Source organism: Apis florea, unplaced genomic scaffold (assembly GCF_048593485.1).
Source record: "Apis florea isolate Af1SG1 unplaced genomic scaffold, ASM4859348v1 contig_2272_pilon, whole genome shotgun sequence".
Taxonomy (NCBI): domain Eukaryota; kingdom Metazoa; phylum Arthropoda; class Insecta; order Hymenoptera; family Apidae; genus Apis; species Apis florea.
In genome coordinates, this window is record NW_028256549.1 from 1,443,116 (window position 1) to 1,457,176 (window position 14,061).

Sequence of the window (14,061 nt, forward strand, 5' to 3'; positions counted from 1 at the left end):
TTGGCCCAAATTTCTTACTACGAAGTCTCACTCGTTGTTGTAGGACACAAGGAGTTGTTAAACCAGGATGGATCTTTTGACGATTGCTTTGTATAGTGTCACACAAAACAACGATATATTAGTTTGACATTCGACGTATTTTCTTTCTTTATTTGCGCTCGAATGATCGACTCTCAGAGCCATCACTTTAGATTCGAAATCGTCTCGAGTTGTTGGTTCGGCCGAGCGAAGAAAGGCTTCCAGGAGCAAAGATTCTTCACCTCTTTTCTTTCGCGTGAAATTTCCCTCGAAACGTGTAATAACTCGTCGCACGAATGATCCCAAATTCCTTGCCATTCTCTCGTTGTTCTCACGTTCAAACGGTTATACTCGTTGGCAATAGGAGATAGCGTAATTTCATTTCGCATTTTCTTCCTAGAGAGACTATTCCCCAGACTACTCCCTCCACGTTCCTTCCCCCTTTTCCTTTGAGGAATTTATTTCCATCTTTGCATTTTCTTTTTTTTTTTTTTTTTTTTGATCGAAGACTTAAAAATCTTCAAGAAAAATCGAGGACGTCTCATTTCACGTCTCATTTTCGCTTTCAGTTACATCACGACGCGGAGAAGACCAGGGAGGAGATATTGTCTCTGATCGCGCACCACGTCACCGCGGTGAATTACATTTACAGAGACACCAGATTCGACGGGAGGATCAAGCATAGAAACATCAAGTTCGAGGTGCAACGGATAAAGGTGATCAAAAAAAAAAAAAAAAAGAATTACTCGTCCTCCGATCCGATAAACGCGACTCTTTCCGAAAAGTCTTTGGAAAAAGCTTCGAAACGATATTGGTTGACCCGATTCGTTGCGAAGAAAAAGATAAAAGTTTAAATTTTTTTCCCCTCCCCTTTGCAAAGGATGATCGTCATCGCACGAGTTAAAAAAAATTAGATTTCGGAAACTTCGAATCGGCGGCTGTTGACTCGTTTCGACCAAATTTTACATGGCAAAGTAAAAGTTAAATTTTTTTATGCCAAGGATGATTGCATTGCACAAGTTTAAAATTAGATTTCCAACTTTTCGTTCAACCTCGCATTCACAAGGTAAAAGAAGATAAAAAGTTTAATTTTTTTTTTTTTTTTTTTGCGAAGAATGACTGCGTAAGTTGAAAAATTAGGTCTCGCCTCTAATGAGAACACTTTGACCATCACAGATCGACGACGACACGGCGTGCACACCCCAACAAACGTACGGCGAGCCAAATCCTTTCTGCATGGAGAACATCGACGTCAGTAACTTTTTAAATTTGCATTCGCTAGGAAACCACGAGGATTTCTGCCTCGCGTACGTGTTCACCTACAGGTACGAAAAAAGAATGGCGTGTTTGAAATATACATACGATAGTCAAAACATGCTCGGAATACAGATTCACCAACGTTATATTATTAACAGAGATTTTACTGGCGGCACACTTGGCCTTGCCTGGGTGGCATCCGCATCTGGCGCATCCGGTGGCATTTGCGAGAGATACAAAACGTATACGGAAACGGTTGGAGGGATGTACCAGTCTACCAAGAGATCTTTGAACACTGGGATCATCACTTTTGTCAATTACAACAGCAGAGTCCCTCCAAAAGTGTCGCAGCTGACGTTGGCTCACGAGATAGGGCACAATTTTGGATCACCTGTGAGCATTATTTATTAATATAAAAAAAATATCTTTTCCATCATCACGCTCCCTTATATATTCTTATATATTCCATATTCTCGTTCCAGCACGATTTTCCACCCGAGTGTAGACCAGGTGGCCTCCACGGAAATTACATCATGTTTGCGTCGGCGACGAGCGGAGACCGGCCGAATAACAGCAAGTTTTCGAAATGCAGTATTGGCAATATCAGTAACGTGCTGGACGCTATCGAGGATAAGAAGAAGAAAAATTGTTTCACCGGTGTGTAAGAGGTTGTTAATTTTTTTCGAAACGCGATTGGCACACGTTTTATTATTCCAATTTAATTTTGTCACAGCCTCTGCTGGAGCTTTCTGCGGTAATAAGATAGTGGAGGCTGGGGAGGAGTGCGATTGTGGGTATGACGACAATGAATGCGTGGACAAGTGTTGTTATCCAAGGCAGATATCAGATTTGGATAAAATGAAGAACGACACGGCGAAAGGTTGTACCAGAAAATCCGGTACGCAATGCAGGTACGCAGGCATCAAACGCAAATTCGCGTATCGTCCAATCTGTGTAACCGACGTGTCATCTCTCTTCCACAGTCCCAGCCAAGGGCCTTGTTGTTCGAGCGAGTCGTGCCAGTTCGTTCCCCTCTCCAAAAACGTTCAATGCAAGGCTGAATCGGATTGCAGTTACAATTCGACTTGTAACGGGCGATCCTCCGAGTGTCCTCCACCATTGCCAAGAGCCAACAAGACTAGATGTAACGAGGGGACTCAGGTAAAAAGGGGAATGCGTTGGATCGTCTTTTGTTTCTTTTTTTTTTTTTTTCCCTCCCCTCTCGTTTCGTGTAACGATAATTTTGTTGGTAACTGTACAGTTGTGCATCAACGGCGAGTGTACGGGATCGATCTGCCTCGAATGGAACTTGACCGAGTGCTTTTTAACCAGTAACGTAATTCCAAACATCGATAAACGTAAATTGTGCGAATTAGCCTGCCAAAATGGAACCGATCCGTCGACCTGCCGTAGCACCAGCGAATTTGCACATGTGGTTGGTCTACCCGAAGGTGGAATTAGCCTCAGACCTGGATCACCCTGTGATAATTTTCAAGTAAAGAAGTTTTTAATTTTATACCGTGTAAACCAATGCAAATGTATCGTTTATTTGTAACCGATTAATAATTTGATACTTTTCTTTTTTTTTTTTTTTTTTTCTTTTCTTGATCAGGGGTATTGCGATGTATTTTTGAAGTGTAGAGCCGTTGACGCGGAAGGACCATTAGCCAGATTGAAAAATCTTTTATTCAATAAGGATACATTGCGTACGGTAGCACAATGGATAACCGTAAGTATGAATTTGAATGTAGAAACAATAATATCGATATAAATAATAATAAGATCGTTTATTTTTTTCAGGAATTCTGGTGGGCGGCAGTGTTAATGGGAATAGCTTTCATTATTTTCATGGGCTTGTTCATCAAGTGTTGCGCTGTTCACACTCCATCGAGTAATCCTAAGAAACCACCGGCCAGACGTATTAGCGACACTCTAAGAAGACCGATGAATACTCTGAGAAGAATGGTATATATATATATAAAATAAAATAGAGAAGGGATAAACGATAATATATAAATAAATTTATTATTTGTTTAATTTAAAATTAATAAACGTACGTTTCATAGCGACATCCACACGGAGGTGGAGCAGGTCCCAGAAGTATACCTCCTAGACAAGGTCAAGGAGGGCACGGTACTAGGGGACCCTCTCACGGTTATGGAGAGGGTAGAGGTGCTCAGTATTATCCGAAAGGTAAATTCACCTAATACTTTGGTTGCTTTTTTTAATGCAGCTATCGTTGCTCGAGTTTGATCCTGAATAAATGTTGCTCGTTAAAATACGTACGTGGGTACGTTTGTATATTAGCTGTATAGTAGTATAAAATATGGATTAAACTCAAGCTAAGAAGCTTGCTTTTATGTATCTGTCCCTGTGTGATCTGCAACTATATCAATGTTTTTTCCTGTTTGCATCTTCCTCGCATTGATTGATGCGCATCACTACCTGATACTATCGTTCTATGACCTATGACCAGAGGTGAGCTGGGGCCTATACTCTATACCCGTGATAGAAGCAAATCCACGAATAGAAATTCCATTTAATATTCTTTTCCAATCGTTTCAACCGCGACATTCTTGCATTTGCTCCTATCTCTCTTCTATAACCATTCGATGAAAGCCATCGTTAAATTTTCATTCGATCGTTAATGTCAAAGTAACACATACAGTATTTATTTCCGCTTTCGCATCGTATTTTCGCATATAATAATCATTTCGATCATCGTATCTTTGAAGAAATAGAAATATTTGGCTTTTGGATGACAAATTCTGATGATTGAGTAGAAGTATCTTGGTTGCTGATTAAAAGACTCGATTATGCATGATTAATATAGATATACTATTCCTATATTCACCGTTCAATGTATTACCGACAGTGACTAATCCAGTACAATTCTCGGTACATTCGCTTCTATATTTCTCTTTTTTTTTTTTTTTTTTTTTTTACATTTGAATTACTTTTCTAAATTGTAAGCAGGCTATCGCTCGGTTCCCACAGCTAGTGCGCCACCCAGTAGCAGCGCAGCACCCAACTACGCCCGGTCCAACCATCCCGAACTGTACGCCGGCGCCTATTCGGGCTCCGGGGGAGGGGGGAGGGCCTCAGCCTACGAGATGAGGCATCACAACAAGGTGTGACGATCCTAGAGAACTGCAACCAAGAACAAGGGACGGTCTCGACGTTGCACCGTAAATTGTTCTCTTGTTTAATGCCAAACTGTGAAAACGAGCCGATCCACCCGACACACTATATATACATCTCCTCTCAAGATCAAGATCGATGAAATCAATGGAAGGGATATCCACTACGACGTAATCGAATGAAATTTGAAAGTATCGAAGATCGCCGATCTACGTTCTCATTTCAAGTAAACTCGCGCAAAGGGACTACTGGTTCGGAATTGTATAAATTGGTGAAGTGTATTATATATATATGATCAATGGTGATATATCGAGACTTCTCGTTTGACGTTGATTTTTTTTTTTTTTTTTTTTTTTTTTTCCTGTCGGCAAAGCTGATTTTTTATCGGCAAAAGTATATACGAGGACATCGACGTTGCGGGGAAAAAACGAAACGAATGAACAGCGTTGTGAACGTGATAGATCGTAAAACTCAAAAAAAATCGTTAAAAGACTAAAAATAATTATTGTACGATTTTATGTAAAGTCTCGTCTTTTTAAATGTTTCCTGCAAATTCCTTCGTGTTGCCAATAAGTATTTTTCACGATCAAAATTGCGAAGCTTTTTTAAGACAAATCTCTTCTTAATGCCCACGAAATTCTTCGATGTAAACGTCAACCAAATCGAATCAAACCGAATTATGGAGATTTATTTCTTGTGGACAACGCTGGATTGCGGTAATATATTGAACGCGACGTATTTTTGTCGTTCGATATTAAGAACATTTATATGGCCAAGGTTGCATAGTAGTGTTTACGCCTCGATTTCTCGTGATGAAATCGAATTGCGTGTTTTTCGCTTCGGAAAGCGCATACTTTTATACTTGGAGACTGTTGGTTAGAAGAGAAAGGGAAGTTCAAAGGGAGGACGGAGACGACAATATATATTTGGAATAAGTGTTAGAATGATAATCGTAATTTTTGAAAAGCTCCCATTGAACGTACCTTGTGCCTTTTAACTCATATACGCAATTGTTATGTACGTTATTCTATGTATAGTACGATTTTAAAAGGTATTCTTCTTTTTTTTTTTATTTCAAAGTTCTTCCACCAAATGGATGTTCTTTTATTCAAGAGTTAAGTCTCGATTATATTAGTACTTTATATTAATTAAATAAGTAAATTAATAATTAAGTAATGCCAAAATATTTAATACAATTTTTTTAATGCGCTTATACATATATGTAAATATAAATATATATGTATAAGTTATATAGTATATAAGCATTATTTAATTTTTATTTAAACATAAAAATCTTTAGATATTTTACATCACTTTAAAAGTTTATATTTTAATTATAACATCACCGCTTTCCGCAGCGAAAGAACGCGTTTATCATTACCAAACTATTGCAGGTCATTTACTTGATCTCTACCATTGTAGCATAATAATTAATAATATTAAATATTCTTATACTAATTTTTATTAGCCAATTGAAATGAGCAAAGAGATTATGAACATGAGAGAAAAAGTATGGACAAAAAAATTTTTATAGCGATATTTCATTAACGATTATTCCAAATGTGAATAATGTGGAACAATATCGATTTTATTATATAATTATGCTGATTATTATTATTATTATTAATTATTATTATTAACTATTATTATTATTAATTATTATTATTAACTATTATTATCATTATTAATTATTATTATTATTATTATTATTATTATTACTATTATTATTATTATTATTATTATTATTAATTATTATATATTATTATTATGGCTATTACTATTATTAATTAGTTATCTATTGCAAATGATAATTTATCTCCGCTATCGCGAATGTTATAAGTTATATTTAAATATGTTTTTTTTTTAACTTACAATTATCAGGGGGCTGTACCGTAAACGCGCTCTAACGAAATGGCGCATAGCGGACCAAAGACGAGCCCTCCTTTCGGAATATAAAACATGTTTTTAATATACATGGGCTCAAGCAGCATATTTGTACACTGCTGCATACTCGTATATATGCCACACGGAGAAATTCGCACGTGCCCAACAGCACAGAATCGTATTAAATCGTAAGCGATATATATACACTTCCTTTTTTGAAACGCCAAAATATTATATGTGATCGACTGAATTTTTTTACTCGTCCCTCGTGTCGTACCTTCTTGCGCTAAATTTTATCTAGTTCTTTCCATGCGTTTCTTCATCCGAGGCAAGATGCAATTCATTGACGATTATCATTACGAATTAGTCATATTATAATAATGATCAATATCCGGGATTCTTTTTTTTTTTCTCTCTCTCTGATATTTTTTTATAATACTCTTAGTCTTAGCGTGTTACACGTATTTCCACATTTTTTCTCGTTCGACGTTAAAAAAAAAAAAAAAAAAATGTCATTATACTGTTCAAGATTATGGCAGCTAGTTTACTCCACTACACGGAGGCATAGATTTTATTTAGAGACGATGATCCCAAAAAAGTTTAACAAATTTTAAAATATCTAGTTACTGCGGAAGGAGTATTGAACAGGGATATGAAAGAAATAAAAAAAAAAAAAAAAAAAGGAAAAAGAAAAAAAAAACAAGGAGGTGTCTGCCAAATCGCAGAAAAAAAAAATACGAGTTTGCGGATCATGTGGAAATGTACAATAGTCGCAATGTGATTATTATAAAAGTGGATCATACGAAAGCTGATGATATGCGAGAAACATATGTGAGAAAGCGGAAGAAGGCAAGAGAAAGCGAAGAAAAGAGATTAAGAAAGAGAGATGGGCGTGAAAGAATTAAAAGAGAGAGTATTAAACTGTGTGCATACATTGATATTATATATATATATATATAAACGATATATATATATATATATATACATAAACGATAATTATATAACCATACGAATGGTAAAGCGAATACAAAAAAAAAAAAAAATACTTGTTTTTATATCAAATCTGTATTATAGCGAAATATTATCTTGTATTTTGTAATCGGGACGGAAGTTATAAGGATGACGAACGAATGCCTGTAAGTGAGTGTAATCGAGCCCCTAGGTTTTTAAGGCGATGACTTTTAGCAGCGATCCAGCGTGGACCGATATGGATCGTTCGATAATAGATTATTTAAGAAGTTTTGAAGTTTCTTGCATTATAGATGCGACGGGATTCCGTTTGGTCCCATTCGTAATCGCTCGTCCGTTCGTTATATATACAATTTAATGTTGTATTATTTATATATATATATATATATGGTTCGATATAACGATGTTTCATGGTATAATGAATCCATGAGTACGATTTACTGCCATTCGTAGTAACGCAAGTAGCAAAAAAAAAAAAAAAAAAAAAGAATATCGAACAAATTTTTTAATATATTAACTACGTAAAATCTATTTCGTGAAAAAGTATTAGGATTAACATGATTTGAATATCATTTTGATGGTATTACGATGAAACGATAATTTATTATTTTTTTGATACGAGTATAATAAATTTTTCCTGAAGATCAGGTATAATCGACTGCCATTTAATCGCGATATAGATGACAAATTTTCCTCTGTAGAAAAATCGATCGATTTTTTTTTTTTTTAATATTGTTCATAATTATTCTTGCTTCCATTTCACTGCCATTGAAAATTTTTTAACTGACTGAATATAAGATCAAAATAAAAAACAAAAATAGAGGCATTGTTTAGAAAAGAAAAAAAAAAAAAAGCCTAAAAAACGAGCGTAGAATGGGGCCAACCATTCTAGTATCTAGTTGACGAAAACGTTGCTTGCCCGTACCGAGAAGAGTATAACGATTCGAAAAGCAAAAGTACGTTTTCATTCATTCATTATTTGTCCCCGAGAAGTCTCTACTACATATGCTTAAGCTTATTCGTTTCTGCGCTGTCTGGATTAAGATTCGCATTCTACTATTATTATTCGATAATCGTGCATTTTTCTGCACTTTTTGTGATAAACATAGTTTCTGTAGCACGAGCAAATGTTCTTCGATTCGAGAAGAAGATACGAATTTTTTGCAAAAAAAAAAAAAAATCAACATCTTCGAAGTACCTATCTTAATCCAGACGTGCGTCACTGTGACGCAATGCACACTACTTTATCACTTGTACATAATGTTAGTAAGGAAGAAACAAAAAGAAATCGAAGATTATATTTTTTCTATCGATCCAAAAATGTGGTGACCTATCAACATCGTGCATCCAAGATTAGTTTCATCTACGTTAGATACTTCATGTCCGTTCCGATTTGATTTTTAACTAACACATAATATCATCTAGTTTCATCCAGAAATCGGTAATATTGTACGTATAAAGTATTGCTTGGATATCATAAAAAAATCACCAAGTTGCCTTTATGTTTTATGTGCCGTAGTGTTTCGTTTCGTCGTTTTTAATTCATTCACAGACAATTTTTAAGCTTTATGTTTGAATTTTAATCATAAGTTTTATTAAGCATGATACTGACCAATCGCCTGAACATTGCTTCAGACCACCACTCTCTCTTTTTCCCCAAATGTCTAGAACGCGGCGAGTGTTTTAAGAATATTATAAATAAAAGGAATCTGATTGTGAAACTCTTGTGTTATGTTAATGTGATTAAAAAGAAAAAAAAGGAAAAAAAGAAAAAAAACATTGTAAAGAACTAAATAAAGCATACATTTTACATTTATATGATGATATTTTTCATTCTTTTCCTTCTTGTTTAAATAAGATAAAAATAAGTAAGTAAACTTAAAATAAACTAATGCTCTTGTGTCTATTTTCTTATTTATAATAATACGTAGAAACGAGAGGGTAATATATGAATACAATTTATAGATACTTTTATTTATTTTATAAACTATTGTAAAAGTTACAATTGTACATTAGAAAATGTAGCAGATAGAATAATACCTATTTTATGATAAGTGTGTATTTCGTTTCATAGATAACATTTTACAATTCACCTGTAATACAAAACGTTCTTTACAGATGATGTATAATAGAATACTGAAAAAGTGTATTACAGTAAATAGTTTTATAATCTAAGCCAGGTATCAAATATGAAAGATGATATTGCTCTATACAAAATGCATTATTTCAAATAAATTAGCGTAAACGTGTCTTTTCAGATATCTTTAAATACATTCCAAAAAGACATATTTCGAATTCAATATCCGAAGAACTCGATTTAAAGCAGCATACAAAAAATATTATTAATTATATTTCTTATAAATAGAATGTTTTGCCACTTTCATCGCTTTCTTTTTGAATAGTTAATAAAAATGCTTTTCCATATTTAATATAATGGACGTAAAAAAAATGGCCCTGAGTGGCAAGCTAAAAATGCATATTCTTCATCGATAGTTTTATGGCTGTGAATGTTCGAGTTTGTATACATCATGATATGCATTTCGTATTAGTGCATATGGAAAACAGCTTTCCAATAGATCCATCGTTAAAAATGGAGATTCTTGAACTATCTGATCCAACAAAAGATATACGGATTCTCTGTTTTTAATTGCTTCTTTATCTGCCTCTTGTCCTAATCTAAGTAAGCTGGAAGATGCTAAAGCAAGAAATTCTTTCATTCGATCTTCTATATCATTTTGCCCGCATATAGTAAATAATGCACCGAAAATATTATTTATCGCAGTAGCCATACAATGTATGTTATTAGAATGCCCTTCTAAAGATGCCCGATAAAAAGAATTCTCATTTCGGGCCAATTTTGGAATAGAAACAGCCACGAAAACCATCAATAAACACACGAGTAAATGTTCATCTTCATCTACTTCAGATTTTTGGCTTCTTAATGCTGCAGTTAATGTTGGATCAACTTTGCACGTTAAACCTGCTGCAGACGTCATTTCTGAAACGACGCGCATGGGATCACCAGATGGTAAATGATGTCGAAAATCTAGGATTGAACTTAAAAGAAATGGTATACGTTCTTCCAAGACATCGACCAATGCAGATTGTGCTAATTGTCTGAAACTTAGAATTACACCTATAATTGTAACTCGTTGCAACACATTATCCACTTGTTGCAATTTTTTAAATTGTTCTTTCATTACTTCTGGTTTATCAAAATTCGTTCTCAATGCAATAAGAACATCTTTGTTTCCAGCAACTAATTTTTTTAGTTGTTGCACTTGACTGGCTATGTGCCACATTAAATTTTCATTCAACATTTTCATACCGTATGGTCCAATTAATTCAGCTAATGCTCTTAATTCATTAATATCAGAAAATTCTTCTGCATTAAAAGGAATTGCTCCTTCTACGGATAAACTAACAAATGCTCTTTGATTGCTAGAATAACAAATATTTCCCGCGCTAACTCGTCTTAATAAAACATCTGAATACCATTGTGTGTATAAAGCAGCAATAGTCTTATCACCATGACTATCTAATTCTTGAGTTTGTTGAAGAAGTGCATTATTAAATACACGTGTAATATCTATATGCACGTAATTTTCAACTGTTTGAAGAACATTCATATAAGATCTAACACTAACAAAGAGTTCTGATGGTTTAGCTATTTCACTAGTATCTGAATTGTACATGACCATACCAACAAGTGCTCTGGCAAATCTTGATTCTAAATGCTGATGTAGATACTCTCTTGGTGCAAAGGTATACTCCCATACATTTATAGTAGGGCAATAATTAATGGCATAACACAATTCTGTTAATGCCATGTGAAGTTTGTCCATTGTTGTAAGTTCTTCTCTAGTTTTTCTATAACTTTCTATACCAGGTTTATGAATTTCATACATATTCTTCTTATTTTTATCTTTCTTCTTTCGATTTACAACCTGAGAGATTAATAATGCACAATGTTTTGGTAATAATTTGTCACTCATATTACATTGCTCATCACAGATAGTTGTAATAATATTCTTAGCTTCTTTGGCCATTTCATCCAGAAACATATTGACAACGGATAGACTTCTTTCTCGAATATGATGACGTTCTTCTGGACATAATTCATGTGTGCAACTTTGAAAGTGACTACATATTAGAGGAAATGCAACAATATATCTATTTTGGGCAGGAAATTCTAAACACATGTGAAATTGATCTTCAAATACTTTGCTATAGAAACAAAAAATTGACAAATCAGATGTTTCAACTAGCATTTCATCCAAGTTATCTACCATTTTAGTATGAAATACTACAGTATCCATAAAAGATGCTAATTCTCTATTATCAGCTAAATTCATATTACATTTTGCAATAGACATATATGCTTGTAATCTGAACCAATCTAATCTAAATGCACGAAAATCAAACAGTTCATTATCTTCCACTTGTTTCACTGTTAGACTAGCTATCTTTGAACACATATCACTAAGAATTGCTCCTTCATCTTCTGGACAAGCTGGAAGATTTTGTATCATTTGATCTAGAGCAGGTGCATCGAATCCTGATAAAAATTGTACATAATACCTCTGAAGTACTTGAGAATATTTTTTCACTAATGCTCTTAATTCTTCACAATGAAACAATAATTCTGGTAATTGACGATCCACTAAATCTTCTCCTCCTCTTCCTTTACCTTTTCCTTGTGTTGGGGGATTAACACCATGTCTCAAAAGCCATAAAACTTCATCTCTGGCATGAGAAAGTCCCATCAAAACTAAAAGTGCTTTTGGTCCCAAAAGACCAGGTTGGTCGGTTAAAATCAAACCCAATTCTTTCAATGCAGTCCTTAAAAACTTCCTTCTTTCCCTATGTCTGTAACCAGCCTTTTGCACTGCTTGATTGTAACATTCTTTCACTTCAGATACTCTTTTACTATATCCTTTTATACTTTCAAAAAATGTTTGTATGTATTGATGTATGTAAATTACTTCATCTCTGAATAAAGCCAGCACCCAGCCTGATTCTAAAGCTGTGGTCCACAATTTACTGGGCTGTTCCTGATTTAAAAATGAATGACACAAAGTAAAACCTAAAATAACCCATCTTTCTATTCTATCTAAACTTAAGGTTTCACAAGACATGGTGTCTGTTGCTGCTGCTTTAAGTATTTGTCCAGGGCTTCCAACAAGACTAAGCTTTTGATCTGCTCTCCATGTATCTGCAGACAAATTTCTTTCAGGATATATAGGCCACAATGAAATGAGAGCAGTCTTTAATAATTTAGAATGAGGAACAAATTCTTCCGAAAGTTTTTTTAATGGTGCATCATAATCCATAATCATTTGGCCCAAACGAGGAAAACTAGGATCAGATTGGCTATGTACCATTTCATGGGCTGCATTAAATAACCCTAATACTGCTTTACGATCCTCTACTTGTGATAAAAGTATCATTAAACTGACATATGTAACAACAAGATCCAAATAACCTTTTGTTAAATCAAAATTTATTGTAATATCCATATGTACTCCACAAGCATCCATTGTGGTTAAAAGCTCACAAACATTATCTTTGAAATCAAGCAAATCAACAAAAGTATAATAATATAGAGATAAAGATTTAATGATTTCATTGCGAAGATTTGTAATTGTTTGGAGACCTTTAACATCAATATTAGGAAACTTTCTAACTATTGTCTTGATAGAAGATTCTAAACTTTTATCCGAAAGGAATGCAGGCTTTGACTTTGCATCACCACATGCCTTTTTTATATTATAAATTCGAGTTAACATTCCAATACCTCTGTCATTTAAAATAGTTAACTTTTCAGCTAACTTTTGTTGACTAGGTACTATAGGTCGTGCCATGTTTCTATTGTATTAGTTTTTATAAAGTCAGCATTACTTATTTACTTCTGTACCTTTAAATGACAGGAGACCCCACCCCTGGGGGTAATTTACTTTTACCGGATACGCCTAAAATAGAATAACTTTGTTCTCCTATAAAAAAATTATTATATATTTGTCATATTCTTTTACCAAAAAAAGTAATGTCTAACTTTTATTAAAACGTATCTTACCTTTCCTGCATTTACATGTTTAATTTGAGTCGATGACACAATAGAAAGAGATTTCTGTGTACGTCGAGTATCACATGAAGTATCATTCTTTTAGTGAACAGTGTAGCCAATAGTTTCTGTCACCAATATTTTAAAAACGTTATCAAATTATTAATGATTTTAAAAAATTATATACATATGTCTTATGATAAAAAACAATTATTCTTAAGACAGAATTTTTATGTTTTATCAAAACACATTATTGAAATTAACATATTTATATAAAATATTGTGCAAATCAAATTTTTTGACATGAACTAGATATAAAATAGATCTATGTAACAGATATTTGAAATTTCTTAAACATGTATATTATATATTTATAAGATTGTATGAAAATTTAATAACTTGGAGAAAGAGTAAAGCAAAAACTTCGTTCTATTCTGATTACACTAATGAATATTTATAAAAAATGTATATACGACATATATATGAAAATATAAAATTATACATGAAATATATGTATCACATATGGAAATACCTCAAATATATAGCAAAAATTTATGACATATAAAAAATTAATTTATATATTATAAAAATCAATATAAATTATACGTATATTATGTTTATTCTTAATATATATTAATGTTAAATTTTTTCTTTATTGTTTTCTTTTTTCTCTATACATTTTCACTTAAATAATTTTAAAATATTATAATAATTAATCTAACGTCTTT

At 33.5% G+C, this 14,061-nt stretch overlaps 2 protein-coding genes across 5 annotated transcripts in view; one reads left to right on the plus strand and one right to left on the minus strand.

The window, feature by feature from the left end:
* The window catches only part of kuz (zinc-dependent metalloprotease kuz), a 122,469-nt gene extending 113,384 nt beyond the window's left edge, over nucleotides 1-9,085 (plus strand). For 2 of the 4 annotated variants that reach the window (XM_086902514.1, XM_086902515.1), the window contains 11 exons: nucleotides 588-734; nucleotides 1,195-1,343; nucleotides 1,434-1,668; nucleotides 1,758-1,932; nucleotides 2,009-2,186; nucleotides 2,259-2,436; nucleotides 2,537-2,770; nucleotides 2,888-3,004; nucleotides 3,076-3,240; nucleotides 3,342-3,468; nucleotides 4,249-9,085. In XM_086902514.1, the coding sequence (XP_086758640.1) occupies nucleotides 588-734; nucleotides 1,195-1,343; nucleotides 1,434-1,668; nucleotides 1,758-1,932; nucleotides 2,009-2,186; nucleotides 2,259-2,436; nucleotides 2,537-2,770; nucleotides 2,888-3,004; nucleotides 3,076-3,240; nucleotides 3,342-3,468; nucleotides 4,249-4,412 (1,869 nt within the window). In that variant the 3' untranslated portion in view covers nucleotides 4,413-9,085. The remainder of the gene's footprint in view (nucleotides 1-587; nucleotides 735-1,194; nucleotides 1,344-1,433; nucleotides 1,669-1,757; nucleotides 1,933-2,008; nucleotides 2,187-2,258; nucleotides 2,437-2,536; nucleotides 2,771-2,887; nucleotides 3,005-3,075; nucleotides 3,241-3,341; nucleotides 3,469-4,248) is intronic. The other 2 variants (XM_086902516.1, XM_086902517.1) reach the window with 2 other exon arrangements.
* Nucleotides 9,086-9,227: 142 nt separating this feature from the next.
* Nucleotides 9,228-13,471, minus strand: Hem (Nck associated protein 1 Hem). Its single transcript, XM_012484320.3, has 2 exons — nucleotides 13,346-13,471; nucleotides 9,228-13,265 (listed from the first exon to the last, which is right to left on the minus strand). The coding sequence occupies exon 2, from the start codon at nucleotides 13,131-13,133 to the stop codon at nucleotides 9,765-9,767; it is 3,369 nt and encodes a 1,122-aa protein (XP_012339774.1). The 5' UTR covers nucleotides 13,134-13,265; nucleotides 13,346-13,471; the 3' UTR covers nucleotides 9,228-9,764.
* Between the last annotated feature and the right edge of the window lie 590 nt (nucleotides 13,472-14,061).

Bases quoted from the DNA above. Each gene is read 5' to 3' on its own strand.
- Hem (XM_012484320.3), bottom strand. From the start codon at position 13,133: ATGGCACGACCTATAGTACCTAGTCAACAAAAGTTAGCTGAAAAGTTA.